At 45.9% G+C, this 22,914-nt stretch overlaps 1 protein-coding gene across 1 annotated transcript in view; it reads right to left on the bottom strand.

Annotated features, from left to right (window-relative positions):
- OLA1 (Obg like ATPase 1) overlaps positions 1-22,914 on the bottom strand; it is a 177,476-nt gene that overhangs the window by 77,978 nt on the left and 76,584 nt on the right. Inside the window, exon 5 of the mRNA XM_067549225.1 lies at positions 9,534-9,709. Within this exon, the coding sequence (XP_067405326.1) occupies positions 9,534-9,709 (176 nt within the window). The remainder of the gene's footprint in view (positions 1-9,533; positions 9,710-22,914) is intronic.

Below are 22,914 nucleotides of genomic sequence, written 5' to 3'. Positions count from 1 at the left end.
GCTGTCTCACAGCATGAAGGCCTGGCCCGGGAAGTAACTGGTCACGCCTATGCACTCCATAGTTTGTACCTGAGTTACTGTGAACTTTGTTTACCAGCAGGACACACCAGCCACAAGTGGCACCTGACTGGCTCACACTGCTCTGGATTTGGGACCTGGACCTGCCTTGTGCAAGTCCTGCACCCCTTTCGCCTCAAGTGTGCAGCTACCACTGCCAGACCTTCGGTAAACACCCTTGGGGCCAAGAACAGGCCACAGGGTAAAGCCATCAGCATTAGAAGGTGTCAACCACTACAAGGTGAAGGACACATTGAAGTTATGCACCCCTAACATCCAGAGTGGCATACCAGGCTCCTGTATCCAATACTGGAGCTGGGGAGACCACGCGAGACTTGCGTCCCTTGCGGTATTTGTGAGACGATGTAGGTCTGACACCTTCCTCAAAACCCCTTTTTCCTAGGGAATAAGGAAGTACCTCGAGTAAGACCTCTTCCGCCGTGCTCTGAGGGACCTTTCCCACTGCTCCAGGCTGAGGCGGCCTCAACCTCTTGGATGTGGAATTGCCACTGAGATGGAGGAAGGGGGAGGTGTTATGGGGGGAGGGAGTGGAGACGACTGGGGAGGGCCTAGCCCACCGAACCATATCAAGGACCCAGTGATCCGAAGGCGTTCTGGCCCACGCGAACCGGAACGAGGGTAGAGGCTAGGGCACTGCCCTTGCATGTGCCATCAGAAAGGGTCTTTTCCAACTGCCCTATCGCCAACATGACTCTTACTGAGGGCTTAATGAGCCACTCAGGGTGGATGGTGTCTCCTAGACCCCTGACCCTGTCCCATTGCCCGCAGGTCACGAGATGGCCGTGGCTGACACCTCTGCTGCTGCTGCTGTCCTTGGGGACCTGGCTGACACCTAAAGATCTGTGGCATGTAACGGCCCAGGGAACAGAGTGTGGTCTTAGAGTCCTTCAAACCATGCAGCTTCACATCCATCTGAACAGAAGACAAGGCTGACTCAACCAAGGGAGGGCCCCAGAAGGGGTGCTGGTACCTTTTGGGACAGCCCAGTATTGCCACCACTAACATCTGAGCATGCTGATGGCAGGGGGTATGGCTCTGCCCACCAAATCAGCTGCAACTGAGGATGCCTGGAGTGCTGCTCTAGCTCCCGTGGTACCCTCCCCTCTGCAATGATAAACAAGTTGAGCGCCTGCTGCCGGGCAGAGCCTCAGCAAAGTGACTCACTGAGTCCCCCAAGGGCTCACCTTCTACTTGCTGGTAGTGCTGCTGAATAAAATTTTTCTTCAAACAAGTCTGGTTTACAATCGCCCTTGTTCTCTGGAGTAGCGCCTGGCTGCCTTGCCTATTCCTGTGGTTGGCGGCAACCACCACCAGGGACCTGGGGCGGGGTGGTGAACAAGTATTCAAACTCCCTGGGGTGTAATACCTTTCTCAGCTCATTTAGGTATCGGCTATGGAGGAGGGGGTTGCCACGAGGCCCTCACTATCTTGAGCACTCCTTTGTAGACTGGGAGGGCTACCCACACTGTAGAGGCCCTTATTAGCACGTTAAAGGGACAGTCTGATGCCACTTTAGCTCCTTCACCTCCAGCCCCATGGTGGAGGCCACCTCTTGAGCAGTCCCCAGTGTGCCCTAGAATCAACCAGGGCCCAGGAGCATGCTTCATCCAACAGGGAGGAGAGGGGGGGAATTGGCGGGCTGCAGTCCCTCTTCCCATTGACAGGTGGTCCCCACAGGAGTTCCTGCCCGTGGGGCCGAGTCGTTATCCAAGGGCAAATCGTGGCCCCTTTTCCTGTACCCAAGGCACTGACTGCATCCCTGAGGGGTTGAAGGACTGTAGTCCCATCCCCCGAGAAATCCCATAGGCCTCCATGACCATTGTCTCTGAGGCCATCTGGGGCTACCTGCATCTGGGGTTCTGGCACCTTTCGTTGGTGATGGCTCCCCCAATGACTACCTCTCCAAGGGACACCAAGGCACTGTCAAACTTTGGCACCAGGTTCTGTGCAGCCTCAGCACGGGGGGCAAACTCCTCGGTGCCGAGTCTGTCTCCAGCAACCGGGTTTGGCACCGCCCGGCAAATTCCTTGGTACCGTGACTGTCTCCAGTGACTGGGATCAGCACCATGTTATTGTGGCCGAACTCTTTGCTGCCAGAGAGTGGGAATGGTGAGATGGACCTCATCCAGTGCTGGGGGGTCAAGACCGGTGTCAGGCGTGCGACTTTGCTCTCCACCTTGATGCAGGTCGGTCCGGCAACCACTACCTGGAATAACTTCTAGAGGAGTGTTCCTGCTCTACCCTAGGAAACCGGTCTGCAGGAGATCTTCCTCCCCATGCTGGGGATCTCCTGAGCCATTCAGGGGTCCCAATGCGGGCTTCCCCTGCAACGCCAGCCCCTTCTCTCTCATGGAGGTATGGGTGGCGGTGGCGTATGCAAAGCCAACAAGGCTCTTGCCTCCCAATGGCCTCTGAAGTCGATGGTACCGGTAGGTGCAGAGGGCTCCCCCACTTCCCTCAGGGGAGGCTCCCTGGCTGGAGATGCTGGCTCAGGCAGCAGGTCTCCTTGATCTGACCTCGGTACGGATTGGTGCTCCACACTGCACACTTAGCCAGTGCGGGGAAGTATCCATGCTCTGAGCGCTGATCCCATCTCTTCGCAGTGCCGAGTCGGGTCAGTGTCAATGGTGCCCTCTGCAGTGACGGCATGCTGGGTAGTGCAGCAAAGTAGGTTGGTTTGGAGCCAGTCGGGGGCTCCGTGAGCAAGGTTTTCAGGTGGATTTTGGTCTGAAAGCCTTGCAGATCCGTTCTCCTTATGAAGGCTTCCCCCTCACGCTTCAGGCAGTGGGGGGGTCACTTAACAGGAAAGCCTTCCCGCTGGAAGCACATGGCTTGAAGCCATGAGACTGGAGCATACCTGCTCTCTGTAAAGTCTCAGCTAGACTATCTCAAAGTCTCTAACTACCACTAACAAGTTTTTAAGCTAACTAATACAAAAAATCCTTGCTTAAAGTTCAAAACACAGGGAATTACACACTTGCTGTGCAAGCGCAGGCAGTTCCAGTAACTGTCACAGGTGGAAAGAAGGAACTGAGGAGGCGTAGGGCCGGTAGCTCCTCACATACCACAGCATGTGCGCGGGGCTCCAGGGGACACTGGAGCCGGCCCTACAGGATCTGCTAAGGGGAAAAAAGTTCCGGTAGCCGTGTACGGAGGCGTGCACACACCTGTAATGGAATGGACATGAGCAAGCACTTGAAGTTGTGTTTCATATGAAGTATTAATTTTATTTTAAAGAAAGATGGCTAAGGAGATTGGTTAAGGGTCCTTTCAACTTTAAATTGGCAGCTCAAATCTAGTGGAAATTGTTTATCAGTAGCCTACACAAACTGAATTGGTGATCACATTCTAGTGGACAAGTGTATACATCACAGAACCACTACCACTCAAAATTTATTTTCCACTCTTATTGGCAGTCTCAGCAGAAACACCAAGGATTAAATGAATATAGAGACTGGCCCTTTAAGGTGACCTTGGCACTATAGTACGGGAGAAGTTTGCAATACTGCAAACTGCAATGAATCTGTTGTATGAATAAACAGAGCTTTTCTGTATCCAGAGCAGACAATCAAACACCTTTTCTAAGCATTAAATTCACACCCTTTATTTTAAAAAAAAGCCAAGTCTTAAAACTGAAGTACAGCAACTTGATTTGCTTAGTAAGCAGTTTAATTCCAGGTTCTCCCCCAACAACGAAGATGATAAACTGAGGGCTCATCTATATGTCGCTGGGAAGACATACTAGAAAGGTGATTTGTAAAGCGCTGTAATGTGTTGCACTTTAACTGTCCCACATAATCCAAGAAGGGAGACTAACAAACTCAGAGAACTAGTAGGTAAGATCTCATGGGAAGCAAGCCTAAGCGGGTAAAGAGTTCAGGAGAACTGGCAGTTTTTTTAAAGAGGCATTTAAAGACACAACAGCAAACTATCCCAATACATAAGAAAGATAAGAAGTATGGTAAAAGACCACTCTGGCTTAACTAGGAGATCATCAACTACCTGAAACTCAAAAGAGTGTTATGCACAAAGTGGAAACTACGTCAAATTACGAAGGATGAATATAAAAACCCAGCACAAGCATACAGGGAGAAAATTAGAGCACTATAGCAGCACAGCACTATATTAAGCACTATAGCAGCACAGCAGCAGCTGCACCAGTTCAGTGTTTTAAGTGTAGATTTTCCTTAGAGAAGTTAAATGTCTTCAAGTTGGCAAGACCTGATGAAATACCTCCTAGAATATTTAAGGAACTGGCTGTAGAGATCTGACCGAATAGCAATTATTCCTGAGAACTCGTGGAGAACAGGAGAGATCCCAAAGAACTGGAAAACTACCTACCTATAAAAAGGATAATAAGGACAACCCAAGTAATTCTAGACCAGTCAGTTTAATTTTGGTGCAGCTAAATAATAGAACACAATCAAACAATCAATTAGAACAGCGATTCTCAACCAGTGGTACGTGTACCACCTGTGGTACTTCACAGAAGGCTGGGTGGTATGTGAGCTGTACCGCGCCGCCGAATCCGCTGCCGGAAGTGCCCATCCACCCACCCCCGGGAAACCCTGCCGCCGAAAAGGGGCAAACGGCGGAAGGGTTTCGGCAGAGGGCATTGCTCCCCCCATGTAACCCACCGCCGCTGAAAGTCCCCACACCGCCGCCGCGAAACCTCGTCGCTGCCGAAAGTCCGCCCCCCCCTTTTTTCCCCAAGTGGTACTTGGGTCAGGTACTTGACCTGACTGTACCTGACCCGAGTGGTACTCAGGGGAAAAAAAGGTTGAGAACTGCTGAATTAGAAGATAATAAGATTGTAAGTAACAGTCAACATGGATTTGTCAAGAACAAATCATGTCAAACCAACCAAAACATCCTTCTTTGATAAGGAAACAAGCCTTGTGGATATGGGCAAAGCATGTCTCAACTTTAAAAAGTCTTTTGATACAGTCTCACATGACACTGTCATAATCAAATTAGGGAAATATAGCCTAGATGAACTTACTATAAGCTGCGGGCCCAACTGATTGGAAAACCGTATTCAAGAGTAGTTATCAATGGTTCAGTCAAGCTGGAAGGGCATATCGGAAGGGTTCCCAGAAGGATTTGTCCTGCATGTGGTCCTATTCAATATCTTTGTAAATGATTTGGCTAATGGCATAGAGATGATACCAACTCAGAGGGGTTGCAAGCGCTTTGCAGAACAGGATTAGAATTCAAAATGATCTTAAATTGTAGAAATGGTCTGAAATAAACAGGATGAAATTCAATAAAGACAAATGAAAGTACTACACTTAGGAAAGAATAATCAACTGCACAAATATAAAATGGAAAATGACTGTCTAGGAAGGAGTACTGCAGAAAAAGATCTGGTGGTTTTAGTGGATCACAAACTAAATATGAGTCAACAGTATAACACTGTTGCAAAAAAAGCAAACATCATTCTGGGATGTATTAGCAAGAGTGTTGTAAGCAAGACACAAGGAGTAATTTTTCCACTCTACTCAGCATTGATAAGGCCTCAACTAGAGTATTATGTCCAGTTTTGGGCACCACACTTCAGGAAAGATGTGGACTAATTGGAGACAGAGGAGAGCAACAAAAATACATTTAAAGGTGTAGAAAACATGATCTACGAGGAAAGACAGAAAACTTGGGGTTGCTTAGTCTGAAGAAGAGAAGACTGAGTACTTCAAGTACTTACAAGGCTGTTATAAGATATGATGAACAAACTGTTCTTATCCACGAAGGACAAACTGTTCTTATCCACGAAGGACAGAACAACAAGTAATGGGGCTTAAATTGCAGCAAGGGAGATTCAGATTAGATGTTAGTGAAAACTTCCTAATTGTCAGGGTAATTAAGCACCAGGAAGTTACCTATGGAGATTATGGAATCTCTGCCACCAGAGGTTAGACAAACAATCCCTGTCAGGGATATTCTAGAGAACACTGAGTCCTGCCTCAGTGCAGAGGACTGAACTGGATGACCCAATGAGATCCCTTCAGTTCTACATTTCTATGATTCTATGTAAATCCCGCTGGCATGCACTAAAAGGTACCTAGTTCCCATTAATGTAGTCTTGTAACAGAATTGCATTAAATGCAAACTAGATAACTTTTTAGAGCACACAAGCAGGGACTACACAGGGCAGTCAGAGTATGGCACATTAGTTCACTTTATACATCAAACCCCTCTTGCACCCCTTTCTAGCACTGTGTAGACAACCCCCGAATACATCTTCATTGTTGGCCAGTTATTTGAAGACAGCCCTGGACAGGCTAACTGTTAAAATCTCAAATCAGAATTACTCTGAGAGTTTTTTAAATGCTTCTCAGAGTCTTAATACATACAAATACAAGAAGTGCCTAAGTAACCCTTAACATATTTCACTGTACTATACGCCACAGTGATCGTGTTGTCTGATTGGACCACAACGTGGTCACCCTCTAAGAAGCTCTGGAACCTAAGCAGCACTAGCTTGACATCTCTGGTTCAACAAGTTTATGCTCTGGAGTTCCAGGTATCTTGCATTCTCTTGTGCCCAGAGTCAGTCTCCATTCCATCAGGCTGGCATTGGTTTTGAGTATCTGTATGTCTGGAAGGCATATGGGAAGACCCCTGTGGATGTTCTCTGGAACTGGCCACAACCTTAACGGTTTCAGCAGCAGATATGGAACCAGTACCTGATCTTGGATGCATTCTGGTGAATGGTTCCATACTTTTAAGAGAGAGGCTTGGATACACCTAATATGAGGACTTGCTCATTGGTTGATTCCTTTACACAAAACCAGGAGGCCCAGATGCAGACACTGGTCAGCCTTGTGTACAGAGTTGTCAGGTTCTGGATCTTGTGGAATCTTTCCAATGATGGGTAGACCTTTGTCACAGAAAGTGTCTACTTCCACTCCTAGGGGAGTTATTCTTGTGGAGAGAATTTAATTTTTCTTGGTGTTTGTCACAAAACCATGCTCTTGAAGCACATCCAGATTTCAGACTGTGGCAATGCATGCTGCAGTTTGGGTTGGAACTCTGATCAAAATGTCATCCAGGAAGGGATACCAGTGAATACCCTGAGACATGAGTCTAGCTATTATCATCCGCATCGTTACCAGCATCTTGGTGAAGATACTGAGGGAGGCGACAAGAGGCCGAATGGAAGCGTTTGGTGCTAGTAGTGAGCCTGGCAAATCTTAGCAGCCTGAGGTGGTATGGTCATAAAGGACTATAAAGATATGCATCTACTAGTTCCTTGGGACAGGTATGCTACCATTAAAGCTAGGGTCTCCATCCAAAATCTCACTTATTGAATCCATTTATTGAAGTGCTTTAGATCCAGGATAGCTCTCAGCCCGCTGCTACATTTCTAGACAATAAACAAAAGGGAGTACAAACCTAAGAACCCTTCTTCTGAGGGAACGCCTTCTCTTGCTCCTATGTCCAGGAGATCGAGCTCACATATGATAGGATTACTCAAGATGGAGGACTGAATGGAGAAAGTATGGGATGGGGCTCTTAGCTCAAGGGAGTATGTGCAACTCATTACCTTTCTAGATGTGATCAATATTGACCATTCTTCTGAGAAACTGGAAATTCTGCCTCCTAGATTCCCAACTGGGAGAAGGCACATTTGTTCATTGTCGAAGCAGGCTCTTAGAGGCAATAGAACCACCTCTGGATTTTCTACCTGATCCCCAGTTCCAGGGTTTTCCACGATATACTTGTGGTCTTTCCTCTAGTATTTTTGTGAGGAAAATGGAGAAAAAGGAGCATTTCTGTGTGGTGCTGTGTTTATAGTCCCTCGTTAGAGCACTGGATAAAAAGAGGAGAGAAGAAACTAATTTTGGGTTTGGCAGAATTTTCTGCAAATATTTTGTCTAGTTTTTCTCCAAAGAGTAGAGAAACTGAGTTTAGATGAGCACAGTATTTGTGTGGAGTGAGTACTGACCTCTTCCAGGGGTGAAATCACACATGGTACCTGCCTTGCTGAGCTGGATGCCATGGCCCTGGCCAAAAAAAAAAATAATCACACTGTATGCATTGAAGCACCTGCCAATGAAGATTGTTGCTAAGGAAATTTTCTGAAGTCAGGTCTTCATGGCCATAAGGTCATCCAGCCAGGATATTGTGGCTTTTGTCTTGTCCTGGTGTGCGTGTTAAGGTTGGATGTGGATTGTAGATTCAGCCTTTTTGCAAATGATTTCCATCATCTCAGGGGGAAAAACAGTGATGCATTTTTAACATGTTCTGCTCAGAGCACGAACCTTAATAGAGGAAGAGGTGTCTGAGTCAGACGACTTTTTTTGGTACCTTTTATTTCCCTTTTTAGATTTTTTTTTTTTTAAAGCCTTCTTGGCCTGCTTTGCAACAGTGCCATCCAGCTGTAGCTAGACCATGGTCTTCTGAAAAGTCACAAGCAAAGTGAACTGCCACTGACTGCAGTCACGGTAGCAGAAAATCTGGCAGCAGGCTGGAGAAAGAGGTATGGCTAGTACAGATTGTGCTACAGCTTTGAACTGCCTCTGGAAACTGCAGAAAAGAGTGGAATAGTCTTTATGTATCAGAATTGTGGGAGATGCTGGGCTACAAAATGGCACTTCTTCCACAGCACAGGATGGACATGATATGGCATTCCCCATAATGCTCTGCACATGTTCATGCTAGCATGCTCAAAGAGCTGTGGACAACAAAAATATGGGCCCCTCTGTAAATGAGATGAAGAGGAGCCAAGCAAAAAGGTGATGCTAGGGGTGGCAACAAAGGAAAGTAAGAAAGACACCAATAACTGGGAATAGCACAACATCAGAATTTGTACACTGGGTTTGGGTGTTCTCACCAGAAGCAAATCCCAGTTTCAAACTCTGGAGGACTTTTTAGGCCCTTTGGTGTGTATCTGTGAAGATCACGTGCTGGGCTCTGCAATGGTAAAGTATGACCAGGTTACAGACCCCTCTACTATTGATTTCTAAATGGGAATGGTATTATCCTATTATATGTGACAGGCCATCTGGATGCAGATTGAGACTTTGTAGCGTCATACACACTGGGAGGCAGGAGCTGGGATATCTATCTATGCAGGGATGAGCTTCCATATTACACTAAGGTCAATATTATCTCCCATTTTGAGCAAGACTGGATTGAGTTATGTCAAAGTACTCTAAGTGAAGTGCATCTAACTCCCTCGGTGTAACCTAGGTTATCAATAGAAAATGCAGTTCATTTTAATTATTTTAACCCAACACCCAACAGGCCTTGCAGCAATGATAATTTTTATTTATTTATTTATTTATATATCATATCATATAATTATCAAAATTATATAAATTATATAAATAAATATAAATAAATGGTTATATTTTACATTATACTTAGTTTAAAAAAAAAAAAAAGTGTGTGATCACAAATTAAAATATACTGGAACAGGAAATGATACATTTAACTGCACACTTTTTACTTACATATTCAGGTTTTAGTTTCTTGTCCCCTCCTCTCACAGCTACTTTTTCTAATTTGTCTATAATTGGCATGATCATTTCCTCATCTTTAAGTCTAAGTTCTTCATGTATTATTTCAATGTCACGAACAGGGTCCACGCTTCCTTCAACATGAGTGATATCATCGTTTTCAAATGATCCTAGAACAAAAGAACACTTAATTTAAGTATTAAGTCAAAATAGACAATACATAAACATTAACAGTGTAATAATCGGATATAAAAAGTCAAAGATGAAGATAGTCCATACCTCTCCCAGTGCAGAACCATTGTCTACAATATTCTGCACTATATTTAATACGTTCATTTACAACACTATAGTACTTTGCGTTCTTAGCGGTCATCTTAATGTGGTTACCCCATTATTTCAAGCTGTACAGGGACACGTTCAGAACTGTAGTTATATCAGGCTCAATTCAGAAAAGCACTTGAGCACTTAAGTTTATACACATGCTCAAGTGCTTTCCTGAATGAGGATGGATTTAAGCACTTTCCTGAAAATTGGGGCCATTTTATATTAAACTGTCTTAGCTATCAGCAGTGAACATGGTAGCCCAATTGAAAATACCTTTGTAGTGATTAAAACATTTAATGATGGTTTGAAGAATGAAAGATCATTGTAAGAGTCATTGTAACACTATCACTAGCCACAGGTTTTGTATATAAAATATACATAGGAAGTTCTAGACAAAGAATTTTCAAGTTCTGAACCACATTGTTTAGGGTTTCCAAGGGAAACAGGATTTAGAAAACGGCCTAAAATCATCTGGCAAACCCCTTCCCTGCTTCAATCTACTTTATCACTGTGGTTCTGACGGTGATTAGATAATGAACCACTCAGACACACAATTTACACAGCAGCTAATTTCATCGTCCTGATTTGAGGGTATGGTTTTTCGGAGGCCATCAAAGAAGCGGATGAAGGTGCATTTGTCATACATGAGTGACAACCATTCACAGCATCTGAACAAAATGGTGCTGGCCCTTATTAGAAACACATGCTATCATCACATATTTAAAGTGCAGCTGAAGCCATAATTTCAAATTGCCAACTGGAAACGTCAGGGAAAAACAACCAGATATTACTGAAGCATGTGTATTGACTTTATGCCCTTTTGAAGACATAATGTGGCAACATCACTCAACTGGGATTTACTCTTAAATTATCAGATAAGAAATAGCATCACAAAAACTGAACAAAACCTAAGAAAGGTTTTAAACAGGGCGGGAAAAGAGTTTGTGAAGTATGCATGGACCAATCCATTTTATAGTGGGGTCATTACAATGCAAATCCCATAGCACAAGAATGATACTTAGAAATTAACAAAGAAACGGCCTAAAAAACAAAACTGATATACCTCTGAATATTACTGAATTCATGGAATGTAGCTCACCAAATGGAATAAATAAATGGACTTTACTCTTATTGTACAAAACTTAGGGAAAGATATTTTCTACTCTAAATTAAAAACAGTACTTCAATTGCTAGATAAAATGTTAGTTTTCTATACAATCACATATTTCAACAGTTTCCACTTTAAAATCAATTATTGAAAAAAGTGGTTTTATAATAAAAAGATTATATTTAAACATTTTAAATAAATGGCACAGTAAATATGTAAAGAATATTCAGGTGCAACAGCACGTGTGTAGCTTGCAGATGGAATAAATGAAGATACACAATGTCAAAACCATTTTCACATTGTAGAAAATGCTAAGAGTAGCTTGGGAAACCATTTCTTCTCGCATTCTCTAAAGAATATCAATTAGCTCCCTAAAACAAAGTATTTCAGCCAAAAGCCACTTAGAACGCACACCAAGCTTAACAATATAATGTCTAGATCTGAACAAAAATGTTAATAAAGAGTAACTCACTTTGTAATAACTTTTGTTTTTCAAGATGTGTTATCCCTATATGGAGTGCACTTCAGGCTGCACATGTGCTCCACATGCCCAGGACTAGAACATTTTCTTTAGCAAAGTCCCTGTGGCCCACAGAGGCACCCCTCCTCTCCTCATGCTCTGCATCACGAGAATAAATGGAGCTGCTGGACTGCTGTCATTTTAGTCCCTTCTCTACTGGTACTACTAGTAGAAACCAGGCAGCAAGAGAGGAGAGTTGGCAGTGCACTACACATAGGAACAACACATCTCTAAGAACTCAAGTTATTACTAGATGAGTACCTTTTTTGAGTGACTGTCCTTATGTATAGTGCAGCTCAGGTGATTTACAAACAGCATCTTTATGATGAGGTAGATTTCAAAACTGCCCTGCCTGGAGAGGCATCAGAAGCAGCTGCTTGCACCAGTGCCTAGTGTTTTTTTTAGCAAGAGTGTGAACAGAATTCCAAGTTGCTGATCTGCAGACGTCAGTAACAGCTGTGAAGAAGTGTCTGCTCAGAAAATCCATCAGTGCAGTGTTGAGGATCTCTGGCAGTTAGGGTAATCTGCATGGGAATGCACCAGTTCCAGAGGGTAATAGCCTCCGCACAAAGCTGTGAAGTGTGTGCTCTGCCATATTTGTTGAGATAAAAGGCTACCGTCATGTTTGTCCAATAACACCTGGATTGACTGGCTGCAGATGCATAGGAGGAATTGTTTGCAGGCTAATCTGACTGCTCTTAGCTCCAACACATTGATGTGAAGTGTAGAATCATGAGAGGACCACATCCCCAGACAAACTGACCCTCCATGTGTGCTCCACATCTGTGGTCAAAGACATTATTAGAAGTCGTGGAGCAGAATGGTACCCCCCACACACACACTTTACACTTCTGTCCACCCATCAAGCAAGGGAGGACAAAAATCTTTGGGAAATCATGACTAGCAGCTCAACATTATGCTGGCCTCGCAAGCAGTCCAGGCTTGTGGACATCTGAGATGAAGCGTCGAAAACTGGGTCACGTAAGTGTACGCAACCATATGACCCAACAGTGCCAGGCAAGATCACATGGACATTCTGGGGCTCAAACAGATTCACTAAAAGAGCCTGGTGATGGAAAGGAAGCAGACCTCCAGTTAAGTAAGCCCTTGGTGTAACAGCTTGCCCCAATAAATTCTATGGATTGTGAGGGTTCCAGGGTGGACTTCTCCGGGTTCGCCTTTATGCCCAAACTCTTGAACAAATGTAGAAGCATAGCGGTCACTAGTAAGATAACCAGGAACAAGTTGCCTAAGTAAGGGTAAAACATCGCCCCTTGCTGACAAAAGTGAGCTGCTACCACCGAAAGTACCTTGGTAAGCACTAAGTACTGTCAAGAGCTCAAAAGGGAATAAAATCTATCGCTAGTGCTGATGACTGGCCACAAATCTCAGAAATCCCTGTTGAATGTTTATATTAAAATAGTAGTCTTTAAAATCAAGGGCCATGAACTAATAAGTCTGGATCTAGTGATAGGATAAAAGACGACAGGGTCATCATTCTGAACTTTAGATGAACTTACTCAGTTCCCTGATGTCCAGAACAGGTCTTCATCCCCTATCTTCTTGGGGATGACAAGGAACCTCAAGTAGACCCCCTTTCCCCTTCACTGTAAGAGGTACTAGTTCTATCACTCCCCTCACCCCATCCCCCGAGTTTGAGAAGTGACTCTACTTCATGCAGGAGGATGCTCTTGAGAAAAGGATCCCTAAAAGAGGATGAAGAGGAGGAACAGGGGGTTGAGTAGGGAAGAGAACTGGATGGCGTATCCCACGGAAACGACCTCTAGTATGCATCTTGTCAGTTGTGATTTCCGACCAGACAGAAAGTTAGTCTCCAAAGGAAGGTGAAAAACCAGAAAGTTTGTGCAAATACAGAGGGACAGTTGGTGAGCAGCTCATGAGAGTCCTGTCAAGACATTGGTCTTAAGGGTGGCGATGTTTGAGGGGTGGAAGATGGTTGACCATTGGCACCCTTTCTGTGCTTCCTCTCATGCTCACGCAGGGGTTCCTATTGCCACTGGTGATAAAAGGCAGGTGTGGCTGGTCATTTGTACTGTGGCTTACTGAGTTTTCTTTTGATTGCTCAAGAGGACCAGGTCATTTGTACTGTGGCTTACTGAGTTTTCTTTTGATTGCTCAAGAGGACCAGGTTGAGATCCCAGGGAGGCACTGGGTCACGGATCTGCGGATAAAGCCTCTCCACCCCTTTGAGAAACCTGACCGACATGAGGTGGGAGAACAGTTATCTCCCCCCTGGCTGATGGAAGGCCAAACCAGTTGAACCTTCAGCGAGGCCACCGTCAGACCCTAGAGCAGTGGTTCCTAACTACTGTACCCCTGAAGCCTGAGTCCCACCCCCACGGGGCTGAGGCATGTAACTTAGTTTCATGGCGCCCCTGTGGCTCCAGGCAATTGCCTTTCTTGCCACTCCCAATACCAGCGACCCCTCTAAAACTGTCACAACCCCCAGGTTGAGAAACACTGCCCTAGAGCTTTAGCTGGAGCTGATATTCCAGGATTGCCTGTATAGGCGAGAGGCTTGGCGGGATACCTTGGGTGCCATCTGACTTGAGCCGCTCCCGGTGCCGGGGATCAACATCGGCATCGCGAGGGAGATTCCACGTCCCTTGTCGGTGTAGGTCGGCTCGACGACACCAACCTGGAGCGTTCTTCTTTGGTGCCAGGGAAGTGGCGTGGTGCCGAGTTGCGGACGGTGCCGACTGCACACTATGTACCAACTCCACGCTCAGTACCAAGATGGAGCGGGTCGGCTTGGAGGCTGGGTGAAGTGCTGTCTCCATAAGCAAGGCTTTCAAACGGATTTCTCTGTCCTTTTGAGTTCTTGGTTTGAAAGCTTTGCAGATTTTATATTTGTCCTTGCGGTAGGCTTCCCCCAAACACTTAAGGCAGCTGTTATGGGGGTCGCTGAGCAGGAAAGCATTCCCGCAGGAGGCAGACGGCTTAAAGCCTGGTGACTGGGGCATGCCCTGGTCGCACTAAGTCCCAGCCGGGACTACCTTATCTCTAACTATTTAACTCAACTATAACTACAAACAGAATAATCAACAAGGGGAATAGTACTTGCAATGCAAGCAAGGCTAGCTCCAGCAACCGTCACGGGCGGAAAGAAGGAATTGAGGGGGGCGTAGGGCCGGCAGTGCCTCATGTACTGCGGCATGCGCGCAGGGCTCCAGGGGGCACCGGAGCCGGCCCTACGGGATCTGTTAAGGGGGAAAAAGTTCCGGTAACCATGAACGGAGGCATGCATACACCTATAGTGGAATGGACATGGGCAAGCACTCGAAGAATGACCAATGTTTTACAGCCACCAGGACTGAAGAAGAGCCGCTCCTACCATCTTCAGACCAATGCACTGGGGGTTTCCATAATCAGAAATTGTTCCCATTTTCATGGCTTCCTTCATGAGGAACTTACAGAGCCAAAACTGCTTGGACTGATTAGTCCCACTCAGGAACAACACACAGATACTGCAAGTGCATGTCCATTCCAGGTGCAGTATTCCGAGGCAGTATAGACAGGTTTTGTAGTCCATGACCAGAAGGGTTCATGGCACATCATAGTTTTTAAAGCCAAGAATCCTTGGCATACTCCCTGCACCCACTGCGGGGGGGGGGGGGGGGGACGACGACGACGAGACGGGGACACACACAACAGCAACAGCCCAGAAGATAGAATCCGGACTATATTAAACTAATTCTTAACTAACTGTACTAAGAACTTTTTAAAACTATTGACACCAAGGAGTCCACCCCAGGATATAATGCAGAGATCACCAGTAAGTGAACTTTTAGGGACAACACCACCAAACCTAGCTGCTTCAAGTGCAGCCAGTAGTCCAACATGGAGAGTATTGATGCTTGCACTGGAGAGGTGCCCCTTCTGTATTGCCCAACTGAAAATCTCTTCCACTTGACCAACTATGTAGCTCTGGTGGATGATTTCCTGCTGCCGAGGAGAACTTCTCTAAGAGGCTCTGAGTATGTCGACTCTATGGGGTTTAACCATGAAGCTTCTACGCTATGAGGGGTAGTGACTCGAGGTTGGGATTCTGGAGGCAGCCATGATCCGGGGTGATTAGGTCTGGCACCAATGGCAGGGTGAATAGAGCAGCCACTGACAGCTCCAGCAGCATTGTGTACCAGTGTTGTCAGGGCCAGGCTATGACAAACACTCTTTCCCTCCTGACCCTGAGCAGGACCTTGTGAATGAGTGGGAAGGGCAGGAATGCATAAAGCAGGTGGTCTACCAGGGAAGAAGGAATGCGTCCGTGATCGAGCCCGGGGTGTGATTCAGAAATGAGCAAAATTGCTGATGCTTCCTGTTGAGTCTTGTCAGGAACAGATCTACCTGAGGAACTCCCCACCACTGGAAGATGCTGCTCACCATGTCCAGGCAAATAGACCACTTATGGTTGTGGAAAGACCTGCTGAGATTATCCTCCAGCTCGTTCTGGAATCCCGGCAAGTAAGACGTCTCTAGATGTATGGAGTGGGCTATGCAGAAATTCTACAACTTGAGGGCTTCATGGCATCGGGGAGAGGAGTGTGTTGCACCCTGTCTGTTTATATAAAACATCGCTGTTGTGTTGTCTATTGTGACGGATACGCATTTGCCTTCCAGATAGGGCAGGAAGGTTTGGCAGGCTAAGTGAACTGCTTTCAGGTCCCTGACTTTGATGTGAAGCAAGAGCTCTGTTCGGGATCAGAGGCCTCAAGTCCAGAGAGTCCCTAAATGCGCTCCCCACCCCAACACTGATGCATACGTAACTAGAGACATCAAGGGTTGGGGCCTGGAGAAGGGTAGTCCTGCGCATACCGACTGAGGGTTGAGCCACCACAGAAGGGACTTGATAACCCGAGGGGGAAGTGAAGCTATCTTGTCCAGTTTGCCTCTGTTTGATCAGTATGCCCATACCAGCCAAGCCTGGAGAGTTCTGAGCTGCAGCCTCACCTGCTGAACCATGTGTGTGCATGTGGCCATGTGGCTGAGCAGCTTCAAGCAGCTCCACGTTATCATGGTAGGAAAGTGCCTGAAGTCCTCTATGATGCAGGAGATGGTCTGGAAATGAAACTCCGATAGGAATGCCGTGACATGAGCTGTGTCTAAGACAGCTCCTATAAACTCTATCATCTGGGTGGAGGATAGAGTTGACTTGGGGACGTTCAGCAATAGACCCAATCTGCCAATTGTCGACCATATCAGGGTCACATGAGCCTCTACCTGTGCCCTGGAGCCACCCTTGACAAGCCAATTGTCTAGATACAGGAATACCTGCCTCTCCTCAGGAAGGTGGTGACGACAGCCATGCACTTGGTAAACACTCAAGGGGCTGCTCACAGGCCGAAGGGAAGGACTGTAAATTGCTAACAGGTGTGGTTTACCACAAATCTGAGGAACCTTTTGTGGGATGGGATTATTGATATAAGAAAGTACGCGTCCTTCAAGTCGAGAGCAGCATACCAGTCTCCCGAATCCAGGGAGGGAATAATGGCAGCCAAAGATACCATGCAACATTTCAGTTTCTTCATGAATCTCTTGAGGTTTTGCAGATCGAGAATGGGTCTGAGACCTCTTTTGGCCTTTGGGATTAGGAAATATCTGGAGTAGAACCTCTTTCCCCTTACCTCCTGAGCAACCTCCTCCACTGCTCCTGCCCTTCACAGTGCTTGCACCTCCTGTATAAGAAGTTGCTCATGAGAGGGGTGCCTGAAGAGAGATGGAGATGGAAGGGGGGGTGGGGAACAAAATTGGACAGAATATCCCTGTTCTACCGTGCATAGCACCCATTGGTCTGAGGTTATCTGGGTCCATGCCTGATGGAAATGGGATAGATAATTCAAAAAGCAAGCCTAAGGACCCAGAATCTGGCCTGGTGTGTCACCCTCGGGCACACCCTCAAAATGGTTGCTTGGAGCCAGAGGACTTCCTTGCCAAATCCCAGCCTTGGTTGGATGGGGGCTGACATGTCCTACGCCTGGAGGAGCTGATGTACGAAGGACCAAGGACTTCAATGTTGCCTTGAATCTTTCAGGCTGTGGAGCTTGAAGTCCATCTGCTCCAAAAATAATCCCAAGCATTCAAAAGGCAAGTCTTGTATTGTTTGTTGGACCTGTGGAGGAAGGCCAACACCTGCAGCCATGAACTCCTCCTGATGGCAATTGCAGAGGCCATTGTTCAAGTTGCCGAGTCCACTGCATTCAGGGCGGCCTGTAGTGAGGTCCTTGCCACTGTCTTCCCCTCCTCCATGACCACTGAGAACTCCGATCTGGAGTCAGTTGGGAGTAACTCCTTGAACTGCAACAGGTGTGCCATGAGTTGAAGTTAGTGTGGCTCAAGATCACTTTGCTGGTTCGCAATACAAACCTGGAGTCCCCCAGTGGAGTACACCTTTCTGCTGAAGAGATCCAGCTTCTTTGAGTCCTTGGACTTGGGTGATAGGCCTTACTGCCCCTGCCTCTCTCTCTTATTCGCAGCCACTACTAACAGCAATCCCGGCAGTGGATGAATGAAGAGGTACTCATGCCCCTTTGAGGGTGTGAAGTATTTATTTTCCTATCCCCTTAGCTGGGGAGGATGGAGGATAGAGGTGGGCATCTGCCACAGAGTTTTGGTAGTAGCCTGCCCTGGATGGTCTTTATGAGAGGCAACGCAACTTCTGAGGGGCTTTCCATCACTAAAATGTCCACTATGGGGTCCACTGACTCCATCATCTCTTCTACTTGGAGCCTTAGGTTCTGGGCCACTCCCCGTAACAGCTCCTGGTGGACCCTATAGTCCACAGGGGGTGAAGCAGTTGAAGTTCCTGCCTTTGCCTCATCAGGGGATGACAATGATGATGCTCTGAGCAGTGCCAGGGCATCCTGGCCCTCAGGTTCGTGAGATTCTCCCTGCCTGGAGATCTTGTGCTTGGTGCCAGGGTCATCCCCGTGTCACCCTCTGTGCCTGCCTCGGTGCTCACTTCAGTGCCATACAACAATAAGCAATCCTCGGGCGGTAGGGCAGGCCTGTCCTTCTGAGACAACGGACTGGAGACCTCTAGGATAGGACCCTGGGCCTGGCAGTATGCTCACAGAGTCCAAAAGGGCCACTGCACAGGCACCTGCCACTATGCTGGTCAAGGACCTATGAGAGGGGCTTGTCCCAGCTCCTGTCTGGAGTGACACTACTCTGAGATGTACAACTCCATCTGAATCTGACGACCACAACTTCAAACGTGGAGACCACAGCAATGCCAAGCAAGATGGTGCCAGAGAGAAGTGTTGTGAAAAAGGCAACAGGTGCCTCATCATGGCCAGTCTGCCTTTAGATGGCACTGCAACATGTCTGGTGTCTCTCTGGCCTGGTTGGGGACTGCTATGCCATCATAGCTATCAGGTCCCTAACCGTGTCCAGGGTGGAAGGGAGATCTAATTCTTCCACCTGGCTCCCCCTTACAGGGGAGTCCATTGGCACTGGACTCAACAGACCCCTCAGGGGCCCAGAGGCGATGATGCCGCTTCCAGAGGGGTAGGCACCAGGTGCCCCAGCACAGGACACACCATTAGTGCTGTCCCTCCCTGCTGCATACTCTGTGAGCCAACGCCCTCTATCAGTCTTTTTGAGCCTCTTATGAGGCACCAGAGTGGGAACAGTGCTGGATCACCTTTGGTGCCGGGAAATGCCAATACTTGGATTCTCTCGGTGCAGAGTCCTTCTTCAGTACCATAGGCTCTCTAATAGAGGCCAGCACACTCCGCACCAAGATACTGGGTGCCAGGTCTGAGTTGCCTGGGGCCAGTTGGGGATGGAAAGCTGCCTCCACTCCTCTCCTCGCACAGGATCTAGTGATCAGTCTGGTCGGAGTCACGCAGACACTTTAGGCAAGATTCATGGGGATCACCCTTTGGCATAGGTTTATGCAGTTACCACATGGTTTGAACCCTTGGGAATCAAGCATGCCCCGGTTCCCGGGTGGGAGGAAACGTAATGTGGGGGAACCCCCCCCAAAGAAAACTTTAATTACCTAGTTAACTATTAATAACTAACTCTACTCTAACTATCTACAGGGACCACAGTAGAAGACCACTGGGGAAAATGCTTGCCAAAGCAAGAGAACATAGAAGCTCCAACAACCATCACTGGTGGTAAGAAGGAACTGAAGAGGCAACGGGACAGCAGGACCCTATAGATGACACCATGGAGGCACCACTCCAGGGGGCACCTGCACCTTACAACGACTGCACACGGCGCGCACGCACGCACGCACATAGGATCAGCATGAGCAAACACTCGAAGAAGAATAAAAATTATCAGGGTGTCTAGACAAGTTGATCCAAAAACTATTCCCAGTGAGATGAACTCAAAGGCCACAATTTAAAAATAAAAGTTAAAAATAATTGTAACTGTAAGATTGCCATACACAAAGGCCCAGATTCACTGGACTGGCTGAGTGCTCGACACAACCTGAGGGAGTGAGATGACACAGCATCAGGCCACCTTTGTGACTCCCTGATCTACAGACTGCAAAACATCATCCCTAGTCACCAAAACAAAACAGACCAGCTTCAGGGCTGACAGTGGGTCCCAGATGCTAGTCCAATAGGCAGGCAGATGAAGGGGCAGAGGATAGAGCCAGGAATGGGACAATGAAGGAGCCACTACTATTCCCCTTATCCCACTTGGGTACTCTCCTGTAGAGGGGGAATCCTTAAGCAGCTGGTAAAGACAACTTCCAGTCTGCTCTGCACTGGTGAATTGGTGCAAACCAGACAATGTTCTGGTAAATCTGCCCTACAGTACTAAATATGAAATAAATGACCAAGTGATGCCAATGAAGCAAAAAGTGTTAGTAACGTTAGGCAACTAAACTTTAAAAAGAGAGAAAATATCTTTGAAAGCGAGACTGCGAGAAACCATACTAGAGCAAGCTTCCTAAAATAACTATTTCCTATCCAATTATTTAAAGTGTTCTTGTAAAAGGAAAACACTAGTTTATAAGGAAGTTTCATACAAAAAATATCCCCAAACAAATTATTAACAGAACAATAAGAAGCATTTAAAAATTAGGAAAAACAAAGTTAAGACTGGATGCTCAAGTATGCAGAACAGGCTACAGAGCCAACATACCTTACATACCACAAAATAGTAAAAATGTGCTGTCATTTGTTGGAATTTAGATTTTAATTACAAACTTCAGTACCCTTGTTCCATTAATATATCTTTCTGTAATCACATTATGCTTAATATGATTAAACTATTATTTATATTGTGTTAGAGTCTAAGAGCCCCAGTCATGGACCAGGTTCCTACTGTGCTAGGCACTGGGGGGAAAAAACAAAAACACACACACATGGTCCCTGCCCCAAGAGAACTTACAATTTAAGTACAAGACAGGAGACAAGAGGTGGATATACAGAGACAGGCAGGGGAGTTCATAAAACAATGAAAATTTTTTGTCTGCATCTAAAGTGATGGTCTCAAGATACCAGCTGCCTAACCATCAAGTTTTTTGTAGGCATAGCAAAGCAAAGTTTGAAGAAAGGATTTGAAGGAGGCCAGTGAGATAGCTTTTAAGGTGAACTCCTCCCAGGTGTGAGGGCAGCATAGGAAAATAGCACTTGTTTTAAAATATAACAAGTTGGGGAGTAGGCTGGCATCATTGGTTGATTGGAAATGGATGTCAATATCTTGTTAGCAAATAATATAAGTAGCGCAGAGATACGTTATGATGGGCATTAAAATTTAAATCAAGTTATTTACACTTGATGTGATATAGAAAGGAGAGCCAGTGGAGGAACACAAAGAGAAAGGTAACATGGTTAAAGCACTACAATAGGAAAATGATCTTTGCAGAAGCAATCTGAATGGATACAAATGGGGCAATATGGGATTTGTCAAAGTCAGAATAGAGGATGTTGAAGTAATCAAGATGCAAGATGGAGAGCCTAAGACAAGAATTTTAAGATAATAAAGGCAATATCCTAGAGATGTTATGGAGACAATCTGCAATATTTAAACACAGCCTAGATGTAATGCTCTAGAGAGAGAGCAAGGTTGAAGACAACCCTCTGATTACAGACCTGAGTGACAGGGAGGATGGTGGTATTGTCCAAAGTGATCAAGAAAGGAGGCAGAGGAGAGGATTTGGGAGAAAAAATTAGGAGTTCTATTTTGAGCTTAAACTGATGGCTGGAAATCCACAAGGAGATGTCAGGAAGACAGGTCAAAATTTTAATTTGGACAATAGGAGAGAGGTCAAGAGTAGAGACACAAATCTGAGTCATCAACACAGAGGCTGTAGTTGAATTTGTGTTTGTGAATAAGATTACCCAGGGACAAGATGTAGAGAGAGAAGGGGACAAAGGACGGAGCACCAAGGAAAGTTGGAGGGACTATACAGAGGATCCTCTGCAGGACACACTGAAGTAGCATTTGGATAAGAAGGAGGGGAATCAGGAGAGGACGGAGTCATGGAAACCAAGGCAGGACAAGTTCAAAGACCAAAAAAGAGGTAATCAACCAGAGCCTACAGAGCTATCTTTCTGCCAGCTCCTTAACTGGAGGATCCAGGATAGAAGAAGAGTTCATTATCACCTTTGCAATAACTATGTGCAAAAGAAGCAGGTGAAAACCAAGTGGTATCTGGTGCTAACTATGGGTTTCTTCAAATCTGGACATACCATTACATTCTTTAGATTGCCTGGTAGATTGATACTGGTAGCTTCAGAGTAGACAGTTATTCTTCACTAGCCTTCACCAGCTGGGTCTGTTTTACAGGTGGAGGATTGGACATCCCTCCACCATTGTCCCAAATTTTAGTCATTGCAGATGGCAGTTAAACCAGTCTCTACAGAGATCAAGTGTCTCTATTCCGGCAAAGCGCCCAGAGACAGTGAAAAAGTATGAAAACCTCAAATATGTTATTGATATTCTTTTCATAATTTTTTTTCAACAAAATTTCTAGGAAAAATTTGATTAAAAATCAAAATTTGGAAAATCTGGTCCTACCATACAAATGAGTATTGTATCATTTGAGACTGAGCACAAGGTGTACACTGCTGAAACTTTTGGCAAGAACTATTTCCTTAAAATGTTCTGTTTGCATAGGGGTCTACAATGCCTATAATAAAACAAATGAACAAAAACCACCACATTCTCCCCCTACTCTCCAATGCATCTGGCTCTTCAGGGAAGGGAGAGGGTACCGACTTGCTTATGAATGGAGATTCTTGTAATAGTGTAGTGCCCAATCAACAGCTCTTAAGGAATCCATCTGACATCTATGATTTGTCCCCACTGCTTTGCAAAGTGGTGGATTCTGCATCCTAGGGAAAGCAAATTTAACAGAAAAGTTAACAAAAATCTTTTGTAATGGCTCACTATGTACTGGTGAGTCCATGAAAGCTCAACCCACTGCAAGGCTG

Source organism: Emydura macquarii, unplaced genomic scaffold (genome assembly GCF_026122565.2).
Source record: "Emydura macquarii macquarii isolate MOO-44397 ecotype Brisbane River unplaced genomic scaffold, CSIRO-AGI_Emac_v2 contig_1253, whole genome shotgun sequence".
Taxonomy (NCBI): domain Eukaryota; kingdom Metazoa; phylum Chordata; order Testudines; family Chelidae; genus Emydura; species Emydura macquarii.
The sequence above is the reverse complement of the archived record's forward strand: the minus strand, read 5'-3'. Positions and strand labels throughout refer to the sequence as shown.